The sequence below is a fragment of the Scyliorhinus canicula genome, chromosome 7 (assembly GCF_902713615.1).
Source record: "Scyliorhinus canicula chromosome 7, sScyCan1.1, whole genome shotgun sequence".
NCBI lineage: Eukaryota > Metazoa > Chordata > Chondrichthyes > Carcharhiniformes > Scyliorhinidae > Scyliorhinus > Scyliorhinus canicula.
In genome coordinates, this window is record NC_052152.1 from 100,162,598 (window position 1) to 100,175,937 (window position 13,340).

General features: G+C 44.5%; 1 protein-coding gene across 2 annotated transcripts in view; it reads left to right on the forward strand.

Annotated features, from left to right (window-relative positions):
- cdkl5 (cyclin-dependent kinase-like 5) overlaps positions 1–13,340 on the forward strand; it is a 285,976-nt gene that overhangs the window by 225,459 nt on the left and 47,177 nt on the right. For both annotated transcript variants that reach the window (XM_038802545.1, XM_038802546.1), the window contains exon 13: positions 7,465–7,566. In XM_038802545.1, the coding sequence (XP_038658473.1) occupies positions 7,465–7,566 (102 nt within the window). The remainder of the gene's footprint in view (positions 1–7,464; positions 7,567–13,340) is intronic.

Genomic DNA, 13,340 nt, shown 5'->3' on the forward strand with positions numbered 1-13,340 from the left:
TGCTCCTATCTCCTGGGGCGATTCTCCGAACCCCGCGCCGGACCGGAGAATCGGCGCAACCGCACCCCAACGCTGGCGCGCGATTCTCCGAGGTGCGGAGAATCAAAGCCATTTGCTCCGGCGCATTTGACGGGGCCACCGATTCTCCGGCCTGGATGGGCCGAGCGGACTCGTGGATACGGCAGAGTCCCGCCGGCAACGCCGGCCCCATGTTGAGTGAGGACCGGCGCGCTGAAGAAGTCCCCTGCAGATGCGCAGGTTGGTGCGGCGCCGGACGGCGCGAACACTTGGGCTCCATTTTGAAGAATCACCCCCTCTATGTATCAGTTTCTATAACTGCACCTCCACCACTGATCATGCTTGTTTTTTTAACCACCTGTTAACTAAATTGTATTTTCTTTCAATAGTTGATTCGCCTTTTCTTATAAAAGACACAGACATTTCAACCTGTGACTCAAGATTTTCTTTGCTGCCAGCAGCATGGTGACACAGTGGTTAGCACAGCTGCCTTATGGCACCGAGGTCCCAGTTTCGATCCTGGCCCTGGGTCACTGTCCGTGTGGAGTTTGCACATTCTCCTCTTGTTTGCATGGGTTTCACCCCCACAACCTAAAGATGTGCAGATTAGGTGAATTGGCCACATTAAATTGCCCCTTAATTGGAAAAACATGAATTAGGTACTCTAAATTTATTTTTTTTGAAGATTTTCTTTCCTGTCATGAAGTCCCTTGAACCAAGTATTATCATATGGCTTCATCTATTTGCTGTGTTCCAATGTTACATCATAGGGTCTATGTTCTTAACGTTTTATTAAACTGTAGCTGTTTTTCATAGATTAATTACTATCATTTTGATATCATTGATGACAATGCTGCTTGGACGGCTATTTTGTAAATTGCATGTGTGCCAACAAGTCTGGTCACTGTTCAGCACCCTTCCATTTGTCAATGGTAAAAATGGTATCCTATGACATTAGGCCATTCAGTGAGTTCAAGGCGCAGGATAATTGTTCTTTACAAGACTTCATTGATCTGTGCAATCAATTTTTATACTACTTTTTTCCCAATGACATGATAATCCCTTCTTTATTTTCCTCCCAAAATATGGTAGCTCTATGGTCTGTGTTCTGTATATGTCTGAAACTCTGAGATCTTTGGAATTTTCCGTGTTTTAAAATTTTTTTTATGGTGAATCGCATAAGTAAGACTGTAGATGAGGCTTTAAACTGAATATTGGTTGGGGTGGGTTCAGTTGCAGGGAAAATTAGAAAACCAAAATTCAAGGAGGAGGTAGGAGTGTAGGCTAGCGATGTGGCAGATGGTTACCAGAAAATAAAGGTGAGGGCAGAAAGGGTGAATGTCTTTTGGCACAAGGAATTATAAAGGAGTAGGGGAATTTAACAATAGAACAAATTTAAAAGCTTTGTGTCTGAATGCACAAAGCATTTGGAACAAAATTAATGAGTTAATGGCGCAAGTAAAGACAAACGGGTAAGATTTGGTGGCAATTACTGAGATATGGTTACAAGAAAACCAGGTCTGGAAATTGAATAAGGGTGCTCCGTATTTCGGAAAGATAGACTGAAAGGAAAAGGAGGTGGTGTAGCCCTGCTGGTGAAGAAAGGAATCGGTGCTATAATGAGAAATGACAAAAGCACTGGAGATCAGGATGTGGAATCAATCCGGGTAGAAATAGGAAATAGCAAAGGGAAGAAGTCCCTGATAGGAATAATCCAAAGGTCCCTAAACAGTAGTTCAGTAGTGGGGCACAGTATAAACCAGGAAATACTGGGGGCTTGCGAGAAAGTTAGGACAATAGCATGGTGATTTTAATATACACATAGGCTAGATTAATTAAATTGGCAGGGATAGCCTTGAGGGAGAGTTCATTGAATGCATTAGAGATTGTCTCTTGGAACAATATGTTGTGGAACCAATCAGGGAACAGGCTACTCTGGATTTGGTATTGTGTAATGAGGAGGGATTAATTTATGGCCCCATTGTTCAGGATCCTCTAGCTAATAGTGACCATAGTATGATTGAATTCAAAATTCAGTTTGGGGGTTGGGGATGAGAAAGTGGAGTCCATCACTAGCTTTCTGCAATTAAACAGAGGTAATTACACAGGCATGAGTACAGATTTGGCCCAAGCAGATTGGGCAGAAAGGCTAAAAGGTAGGACAGCTGATGAGCAGTAGCAGTTGTTTAAGGAAATACTCAATTCCTCACAACTAAAATATATTCCAGAGAGGAAGAAAGATTGCAAGAGGGGTTAAAAAAAAATATCCATGACTGAACAAGGAGGTTAAGGACAATATACAGACAAAACTAAGGTATACCATGTTGCAACGGCCAGTGGCAGGCTGGAAGATTGGGAAACTTTCAAACATAGAGGGTTACTAAAAAAGTAATAAAAAGAGCCAAGGTAAAGTAGGAAAGCAAGCTAGCACAAAATATCAAAAAGGATAGCAAAAGCTTCTAAAAGTACGTAAAAGGGAAGAGTATCACTAAAGTGAATATTGGTCTCTTGGAAGGTGAAACCAGAAAGTTAATAGTGGGGAACACCGAAATGGCAGAGATGTTAAATCAATATTTTGCCTCTGTTTTCATGGTGGAGGACACGAGTACCATCCATGTAGGAACAGGTAATTCAGAGGTAATAGAAAGGGCGGAACTTAGAACAATCAATAGAGAAAGAGTACTCAACAAACTATTGGGATTGAAGGCAGACACGTTCCCACAGCTATTGGCCTACCTCCTAGGAAGTGGGAGTGGAAATAGTGGATCCAATGGTTATAATACTCCAAAATTCCCTGGACACGGGAAAGGTCCCAGTGGATTGGAAAAATGCTAATGTAATGCCCTTTTCAAAAAGCAAGGGAGACAGAATGTAGGAAATTACAGACCCGTTAGTTTAACATCTGTTGTTGGAAAATTGCTAGAATTCATTATTAAGGAAATACTATCAGGACATATATAAAGTCAAAACTCAATCCATCAGAGTCAGCATTGTTTTATGAAGGGTAAATCATGTTTGATTAATTTGCGAGAGTTGATCGAAGATGTAACAAGCCAAGTGGATAGTGGAAATCCTGTAGATGTAGTTAGTATATCTGGACTTCCTGAAGGCATTTGATAAGGTGCCGCACAGAAGATTAATACACAAGGTTAGATCACATGGGGTATGGGGTTATTTATTAGCTTAGAAAGGCAAACGGAAGACAAAGTGGGGATAAATGGGTCTTTCTCTGGATGGCAAGATGTAACTGGAGGGGTGCCACAGATTCAGTCCTTGGACCCAACTATTTACAATCTGTGTTAACGACTTGGATACAGGGATGAAAGTTTGATAGCCAAATTTGCAGATGACACTAGAATAAGTGGGACAGGAAGTTGCAATGAGGACATAACCTTACAAATGGACCTTACAAATGGATAAAGACAGGTTAGGTGAATGGGCTAAAATGTGGCAGATGGAGTTTAACATGGATAAGTGTGAGGTTATCCATTATGGTTGGAAAAGTGGAAACGTATTATCTGAATGGGGAGAAACTTGGGGGTGCTCCGTTGTAGAGGCTTCTGGGTGTCCTCATGCATGAGTCACAAGACCAGCATGCAGGTACAGCAGGTAATAAAGAAAGCGAATGGAATGTTGGCATTTATAGCTAAAGGAATAGAATATGAAGGTAAGGAAGTGTTGTTGCAGCTGTACAAGGAATTGATGAGACTGCACCTGGGGTATTGTGCACAGTTCTAGTCCCCTTGTTTAAGAAAAGATGTACTGGCATTAGAGGCAGTTCAGAGGAGGTTCATTAGATTGATTCCTGAGATGAGGGATTTGTCTTATGAAAAAAGATTCTGCAGTTTAGGCCTATACTCTCTGGAATTTAGAAGAATGAGGGAGATCAAATTTAGGTGTACAGGATGATAAAAGGTATGGATAAAGTAGTCATGGAGCAGATGCTTCCTCTTGTGGGGCATTCTAGAACGAGAGGTCATAGTCTCAGGATAAGGGGTAGCAAATTTTACAGATGAGGAGAAACTGCTTCTACCGAAGGGTCGTGAATCTGCGGAATTTGCTACCCCAGAGTGCGGTGGATGCAGGTACAGTGAATAAATTTAATGTGGAGTTAAACAGATTTTTAAATAGTAAATTGAAGGGTTATGGAGAATGGGCAGGACATGAGTTGAAGCCATGATGAGATCAACCATGATCATATTGAACGGTGGGGCAGGCTCAAGAAGCTAAATTGCCTACTCTTGCTCTTAGTTCTTATGTTCTTACATTCTAAGAAAGAATTATTCAGTCAAATTCCATCTTCCAGCTCTTGGTCTGTAGCTCTGTAGGTAACAGCGCTTCTAGCACAAATCTGGTGTTCTTGATTAATACGGGGATTTCTTGATCAATAAGGGAATCGGGTTATGGGGAGAAGGCAGGATAATGGGGATGAGGAATATATCAGCAATGATCAAATGGTGGAACAGGCTCGATGGGCCAAATGGCCTAATTCTACACTTTTATCTTATGGTCTTATTGTTGCATTTGAAAAGTGTAATTATTTTCATGAAAGCCCTTTCAGGTTTTCGTAACATTTTACATTACATACAAAATTAAATATTGTCAGTGTTAGTATTGCAGACATTCCCCATTAGGCAATCGTTTAATGGATTATTAGGTTGTTAGGTGGATAGATATTGAAGAATAATTGCTCACCAATTAAGATCCCAAAAGATGGATTGTATTAAAGGTGAATAATGAGAATAACATATTATTTTTGTGTAGGCGGCCACTTAATTTTTTTTAGGCTTTCTACTCTTCCTCAAGTCCATGATCTAGTGGAAAATGGTTCTAAACACATCAGAAGGCCTTTGGTGCATTACCCATGTTCTCTACCTTAAACCATGCACAGCATGATCCATTATCGTGCCCCCACAATCATCACAGAATGACAGAATTGATATGGAGCAGAAAGAGGCCATTTGGCCCATTTTGTCTTCACCGCCTCTCCAAACAAGCATTGTGACGCAGTGCCATTCCCTTGTACCTTTGGACATTGTTTTTGAGTAATCATCTAATGGCCTCGTGAATGCTTGATTGAACCTGCTTCTATCACACTTCCAGGCAGTGTATTCCAGACCGAAACCACTCGTGTGAAAACATTTTTTTACTCGCATCTCATTTGTCTCTTTTGCAAATCACTCGAAATCTGTGCCCTCTTGTTCTTGATTGATTTACAAGCGGAAACGGCTTCTTCCTATCTACTCTGACAAATCCCCTCATGATTTTGAGCTCCTCTTTGCCTTCTCTCTGAGGAGAACATTCCCAATCTCTCCAAACTGTCCTTATAACTGAAGTTTCTCATCCCTAGAACCCTTCTTGTTAACCTCGTCTGCACTCTCTCGAATGCATTCGCATTCTTCCTATGGTGTGACACTCAGAACTGTACACAATGTTCCAGCTGAGGCCTAAGTAGTGTCTTGCATGGGTTCAGCATATCTTCCTTATTCTTGTATGCTGTACCCCTATTAAGAAAGCGCAGAACACTATATGTGTTATTAACTGCTCTCTTCACCTTCAGTGATCTATGCCTATTTACACCCAGGTCGCTGTGCTCCTCCGCCCCTTTAAGAATTTTACCCCTTGTTTATATTGTCCCTCCATGTGTTTTCTATCAAAATTCATTACATTGAACTTCAGTCCACCAACTTGCCTATGTTCTTTTGAAGTTCTACACTGTCAACTTCATAGTTTGCAGCACTTCCAAATGTATGTCATCAGAAACTTTGAGATTGTCCCCTGCACACCAGGCTATAGATCATTGATATATATCGGGAAAAGCAAGAGGCCCAATACTGACCCCTGGGGAACACCACTACAAACCTTTCTCCAGCCCAATAAATATCCATTGACCAGTACATTCTGCTTCCTGTTATTCAGCCAATTTTGCATCCATGTTGCTCCTGTCCCTTTTATTCCATGAGCTATAACCTTTCTCTCAAGTCTGTTGTGTAGCATTGTATCAAATGCCTTCTGAAAATCCTTGAACGCCACATCAGCAGCATTACCTTCATTGACCCTGCCTGTTCCCTCCCCAAAAAACTCCAGCAATTAGTTAAACATGGTTTCCCTTTTAGCAATCTATGCTGACTTCCTCAGGAACCCATATTTTTCCAGCTGACTACTAATTCTGTCGCAAATAATTGCTTCTGAAAGCTTGTCCACCACTGATGTTAAATTGACTGGCCTGTAATTGCAAGGGCTATCCTTACAACCTTTTTTTTGAAGAATGGATGATGCTTTAAATATTTTGTTCCACATCCTTTCTCACATTTGTGCCTAAACTGATACAGTGTGAAACTTTTGTGAGAAACCAGTGAGCCTTTATTAATAAGAAAAATAATTCAATCCCAGTTTTTGGATAAAATCTAATTTTTGAGTTTAAGAGGACACTTGCCAACTAACAGTCTCCCGAGGTATAGCCCCAGTTTTCCAACTATCCTTCTGCTCCATAAAGCTTGGTTATCTTCAGATTACTTGAAGCAAGATTGTATTTGACGTTTTCCAGGAAATGGGCAATTGAATAAATACGGGAATGTAGCATATTTGAAGACAGTAAGATATACCACAGGAATCTATTGGGAAATATCAGACAAACACAAGTGGAAATATAGTTGCATTGAAAGAAAGTTGGTCTCGTGAGTTAGGACAGCTGGGTGGTGCTTACAGTGGAAGAGGGTTGCATGCAGTATACCCAAGGAATGAGTTTGGTATTAGTTGATTTGAACTTGTTATGAAGAGCATAATATCAAAATTTGCTGATGGCATAAAAGTGAGGAAATATAGCATACTCCATTGTCCTACAAATATTTTAAATTTTGGTAGATGGAATATATAATAATCTTTTAGTGTCACAAGTAGGCTAACATTAATATTGCAATTAAGTTACTGTGAAAGTCCCCTCGTCGCTGCACTCCCTCCAGCGCCTGGTCGGGTACACTGAGGGAGAATTCAGAATGTCCCAATTCCCCTAACAAGCACGTCTTTTGGGACTTGTGAGAGATTAAATAATTTAAAAATGAATCTCAGCTGCACTGAGACCCCAGCTGATGTTGCATGAAATGTACTTTGTATCTAACACATTTGTTACTGACAGGCTCACAATTGTCTGGGCCCTATGTATATCGATAAATTCTTATTGGAATTAATTCTCAGCATAAGAGATTGGGAAGAGTTGAGTAATCTCATAATCTGCCACACTTTATAATTTTTCTTGTTATATATTGCATTACCATGCATCTTGAACCCCAGTAAAGTGACTTAATTTTTGGAACTCAAGATGGTTTTCAGAGATTATTTTTAATCCATGAAGATGTGCAGTATTTGCATATACCACAACAGAAGATAGACTGTATTAATTTTGATTCAAGTTTTACTTTTTAGATAATTTCTGTATTGTGTTTGCAGATGGAGCAGTCCTTATCTGATGCAAAGCATAGCAGACCACCAATCAAAGATTCTACCAGGGATAATGCAATGTCATTCCACAGCCACCAACATCAGATTGAGGTTAGAGTTCATCTTTATTTAAATTTCCTTTGCACATGCTTTTTATTGATGAACTTCAATCGTTCGCTGCCTGAGGCTTGAAAATGTTTAATTAAACCATGTTTTTTCTAGCTTTCTCAACAGCACCAGAAGCACATGTGTTCCATAGTGAAATAGTATATCCTCAAAAAAAAAAGGATAATATCCTCCAGCTTAGTGAACGATGCTGTAGGACAGCAGTTCCCAAACTGGGCTCTGCGGAATCCCAGGGTTCTGCGGGACTCCTCCAGCGATTCCATAGTCGGTGCAGCCCTTTATAAATTTTTAAACTACCTTCCTTCCAGCTTGACTAATCAAAGACAATTGTTTCATTTCATTGGTTACTGTTAGGCACATTAATCAGGTGCATTCCAGGGGGAGGACCAGGGGCCATCCTGCTCTATTCCTGACCACCCAGGGCCCTGCAGTGATCTAAGACATCCCCTAGGTGCCGTTCCGCCTGATCCACGTTTGTGTGGACCAGTACTAAACAGTCTGCAGCCGCAACACCGGCTTCACGAAAAGAGCATGTGTCCTGCGCCATCTGGGAGGGCCTTCAGGTAACGTCCTGAGGCGGTCCCAATGGCATGCGACGTACCCCTCGATTATGCCATTTTGGAGGGGGCGGAGCATCCGAAAACAGGTGTCGCCCCCGATTCGGTCGTAAAAAGGGATTCTCCGCCCGATCGGCAGTTATAATATTGGCGTCAGGCAACGGAGAATCCCGCCCTCTGTGTGTGAGAGATTGTGTGTGTGTGTGGGAGAATATGTGTGAGAGAGAGAGATTGTGTGTGTGTGTGTGTGTGAGAGAGAGAGATTGTGCGTGTGTATGAGAGAGAGATTGTGCGTATGTGTGAGAGAGATTGTGCGTATGTGTGAGAGAGAGAGATTGTGAGTATGTGTGAGAGAGAGATTGTGAGTATGTGTGAGAGAGAGATTGTGAGTATGTGTGAGAGATTGTGAGAGATTGTGCGTATGTGTGAGAGATTGTGTGTGCGTATGTGTGAGATTGTGTGTGCGTATGTGTGAGAGATTGTGTGTGTGAGAGATTGTGTGTGTGAGAGATTGTGTGTGTGAGAGATTGTCTGTGAGAGATTGTGTGTGTGAGAGATTGTGTGTGTGTGAGAGTGAGATTGTGTGTGTGTGAGAGAGAGATTGTGAGTATATGTGAGAGAGAGATTGTGCGTATGTGTGAGAGATTGTGCGTATATGTGAGAGATTGTGTGTGCGTATGTGTGAGAGATTGTGTGTGCGAGAGAGATTGTGTGTGCGAGAGAGATTGTGTGTGCGAGAGAGATTGTGTGTGCAAGAGAGATTGTGTGTGCGAGAGAGATTGTGTGTGCGAGAGAGATTGTGTGTGCGAGAGAGATTGTGTGTGCGAGAGAGATTGTGTGTGCGAGAGAGATTGCGTGTGCGAGAGAGATTGTGTGTGCGAGAGAGATTGTGTGTGCGAGAGAGATTGTGTGTGCGAGAGAGATTGTGTGTGCGAGAGAGATTGTGTGTGCGAGAGAGATTGTGTGTGCGAGAGAGATTGTGTGTGCGAGAGAGATTGTGTGTGCGAGAGAGATTGTGTGTGCGAGAGAGATTGTGTGCGAGAGAGATTGTGTGCGAGAGAGATTGTGTGCGAGAGAGATTGTGTGCGAGAGAGATTGTGTGCGAGAGAGATTGTGTGCGAGAGAGATTGTGTGCGAGAGAGATTGTGTGCGCGAGAGAGATTGTGTGCGCGAGAGAGATTGTGTGCGCGAGAGAGATTGTGTGCGCGAGAGAGATTGTGTGTGTGCGAGAGAGATTGTGTGTGTGCGAGAGAGATTGTGTGTGTGAGAGATTGTTTGTGTGTGAGAGAGATTGTGTGTGTGTGAGAGAGATTGTGTGTGTGTGAGAGAGATTGTGTGTGTGTGAGAGAGATTGTGTGTGTGTGAGAGAGATTGTGTGTGTGTGAGAGAGATTGTGTGTGTGTGAGAGAGATTGTGTGTGTGTGAGAGAGATTGTGTGTGTGTGAGAGAGATTGTGTGTGTGTGAGAGAGATTGTGTGTGTGTGAGAGAGATTGTGTGTGTGTGAGAGAGATTGTGTGTGTGAGAGAGATTGTGTGTGTGAGAGAGATTGTGTGTGTGAGAGAGATTGTGTGTGTGTGAGAGAGATTGTGTGTGTGTGAGAGAGATTGTGTGTGTGTGAGAGAGATTGTGTGTGTGTGAGAGAGATTGTGTGTGTGTGAGAGAGATTGTGTGTGTGTGAGAGAGATTGTGTGAGAGAGATTGTGTGTGTGAGAGAGAGATTGTGTGTGTGTGAGAGAGATTGTGTGTGTGAGAGAGATTGTGTGTGTGAGAGAGATTGTGTGTGTGAGAGAGATTGTGTGTGTGAGAGAGATTGTGTGTGTGAGAGAGATTGTGTGTGTGAGAGAGATTGTGTGTGTGAGAGAGATTGTGTGTGTGAGAGAGATTGTGTGTGTGAGAGAGATTGTGTGTGTGAGAGAGATTGTGTGTGCGAGAGAGATTGTGTGTGTGCGAGAGAGATTGTGTGTGTGCGAGAGAGATTGTGTGTGTGCGAGAGAGATTGTGTGTGTGCGAGAGAGATTGTGTGTGTGCGAGAGAGATTGTGTGTGTGCGAGAGAGATTGTGTGTGTGCGAGAGAGATTGTGTGTGCGAGAGAGATTGTGTGTGTGTGAGAGATTGTTTGTGTGTGTGAGAGATTGTGTGTGTGTGAGAGAGATTGTGTGTGTGTGAGAGAGATTGTGTGTGTGTGAGAGAGATTGTGTGTGTGTGAGAGAGATTGTGTGTGTGTGAGAGAGATTGTGTGTGTGTGAGAGAGATTGTGTGTGTGTGAGAGAGATTGTGTGTGTGTGTGAGAGAGATTGTGTGTGTGTGAGAGAGATTGTGTGTGTGTGAGAGAGATTGTGTGTGTGTGAGAGAGATTGTGTGTGTGTGAGAGAGATTGTGTGTGTGAGAGAGATTGTGTGTGTGAGAGAGATTGTGTGTGTGAGAGAGATTGTGTGTGTGTGAGAGAGATTGTGTGTGTGTGAGAGAGATTGTGTGTGTGTGAGAGAGATTGTGTGTGTGTGAGAGAGATTGTGTGTGTGTGAGAGAGATTGTGTGTGTGAGAGAGATTGTGTGTGTGAGAGAGAGATTGTGTGTGTGAGAGAGAGATTGTGTGTGTGTGAGAGAGATTGTGTGTGTGAGAGAGATTGTGTGTGTGAGAGAGATTGTGTGTGTGAGAGAGATTGTGTGTGTGAGAGAGATTGTGTGTGTGAGAGAGATTGTGTGTGTGAGAGAGATTGTGTGTGTGAGAGAGATTGTGTGTGTGAGAGAGATTGTGTGTGTGTGAGAGAGATTGTGTGTGTGTGAGAGAGATTGTGTGTGTGTGAGAGAGATTGTGTGTGTGTGAGAGAGATTGTGTGTGTGTGAGAGAGATTGTGTGTGTGTGAGAGAGATTGTGTGTGTGTGAGAGAGATTGTGTGTGTGAGAGAGAGATTGTGTGTGTGAGAGAGAGATTGTGTGTGTGTGGGAGAGATTGTGTGTGTGTGAGAGAGATTGTGTGTGTGTGAGAGAGATTGTGTGTGAGAGAGAGAGATTGTGTGTGTGTGAGAGAGATTGTGTGTGTGTGAGAGAGATTGTGTGTGTGTGAGAGAGATTGTGTGTGTGTGTGTGAGATTGTGTGTGTGTGAGATTTTGTGTGTGTGAGATTGTGTGTGTGTGTGAGATTGTGTGTGTGATTGTGAGATTGTATGTGTGAGATTGTGTGTGAACGCGCGTGTGAGATCGCGCGCGTGTCTGTGTGTGCACGTGACATCGTGTGCGCGCGACTGACATCGTGCGCGTGTGAGATCGCACATGTATGTGCGCTCGCATGTGAGATCGCGTGTGCATGTGAGATAACACGCGCACGTGCGTGTGAGATCGTGCGTGTTTGTGCGCGGGAGATTGCACGTGTGTGTGTGCGCATGTGAGATCGTGTGTGCGTGTGAGATCGCTCGTACGCACTGTGTGCGTGTGAGATCGCGCGTGCGTGTTTATGTGCGTGTGTGATCACGTGTGTGTGCGCATGTGTGAGATCGCGCATGTGAGATCGTGTGTGCGTGTGAGATCGTGCATGTGTGCGCATGCGCGTGTGAGATTGCGCGAGTGTGTGCGTGTGAAATCGCGCACGTGTCTGAGATAGTGTGTGTGTGTGAAATTGCAGTTGTGTGCATGCATGCGAGATCACTTGTGTGTGCGGTGTGCGCATGTGAGATCACGTGTGCGTGTGACATCGCGCGCGCACATGTATGCATGAGATTGCGCGAGTGCGTGTGAAATCGCGCGCCCGTGTGTGTGTATGTGCATGCAAGTGAGATTGCACTCGTGTGTATGTGCATGTGAGATTGCGCGTGTGTTTGCATGCATGCGATTGCATGCGTGAGATTGCGCGCATGTTTGCATGCGTGAGATTGCGCGCCTGTTTGCATGCGTGTGAGTTTTCGCAAGTGTGTGCGCGCACGCACCTGACATCGTGCACGTGTCTATTTGGGCGTGTGAGATCGCGCGCGAGAGAGATTGTGTGCACACGCGCGAGAGAGAGATTGTGTGCACGCGCGCGAGAGAGAGAGAGATTGTGTGCACGCGCGCGCGTGAGAGATTGTGTGCATGCGCGCGTGTGAGATTGTGTGCGCGCGCGCGTGAGAGATTGTGAGCACGCACTCGCGCGCGTGATAGATTGTGTGCGTGCACTCGCGCGTGTGATAGATTGTGTGCGTGCGCACGCGCGTGTGAGAGATTGTGTGCACATGTGAGAGATTGTGTTCGCGCGCGTGCGAGATTGCGCACGTGTGTGTCTGGCCCTCCTCAATTTATTGTTTTATTACCAGGCAGCTAACATTCAAAAGATATTATTGAGGATCAGTGATCCCTCTTACATTTGATAGAACAAAGAGTACAGCACAGGAACAGGCCCTTCGGCCCTCCAAGCCCGTGCCGACTATGCTGCCCGTCTAAACTAAAATCTTCTACACTGCCTGGGTCCGTATCCCTCTATTCCCTCTATTCTCTTGAGCTATTTGTGGACAAATGGAAGCTCGTTCCTGCATTGCTTCTACTCGTCCAGCCTAGTCACTGCACAGTTGCCCTGTCCCCTGCTAGATTTTCCTCAAACCCAGTGGTGGCCTCTCTCAGGATTTGGACACCACTTCAAGCTCCTTTCACTGTCATCACTAACTCCTTTTTGCAATAATCACCTTTTCCTGCCTTCAGGTTTGGACCCAACATTTAAATATTGGGAAGTGAAAGCTCTTGAGCTATTTGGTGACCTGTTTCTGGAGGGGAGGGAATTCACGATTTTCACGTCAGGCTTCCTTTGCTTTGGTGTCAGCCTCTCTCGGTGGGGGCTAGCAGCCGTGCCATGTAAAGTTCGTGGCTTTACCTGCAGACACGGACGGAGAATGGGCGGGTCCGTGGCTGTGCATGTACATGGCACGATCTGCAGTGGCTGCGTGCGGACCTGGCTTGCCAATAATGCCACCCGTAACCCCCTTGCAACCCCTGGACCACCCCCCACCAGTCCTCCCAGCCCCCACCGAAACACCCCCCCACCGGACAGCGGCATGCCCCCCCCCCCGACCGTGGCAACGCTGGACACAGTCCGCAGCCGCCATGCGAGGTCCCCAAAAATTGAGAGGACCGACATCATCGGGAAGTCGGCCATTGGGGGAGGGCCTCAGGTGACGTCCTGAGGCCATTCCAACGGCGTGCGGCGTACTCGCCGATTATGACGTTTTTGAGGGGGAGCA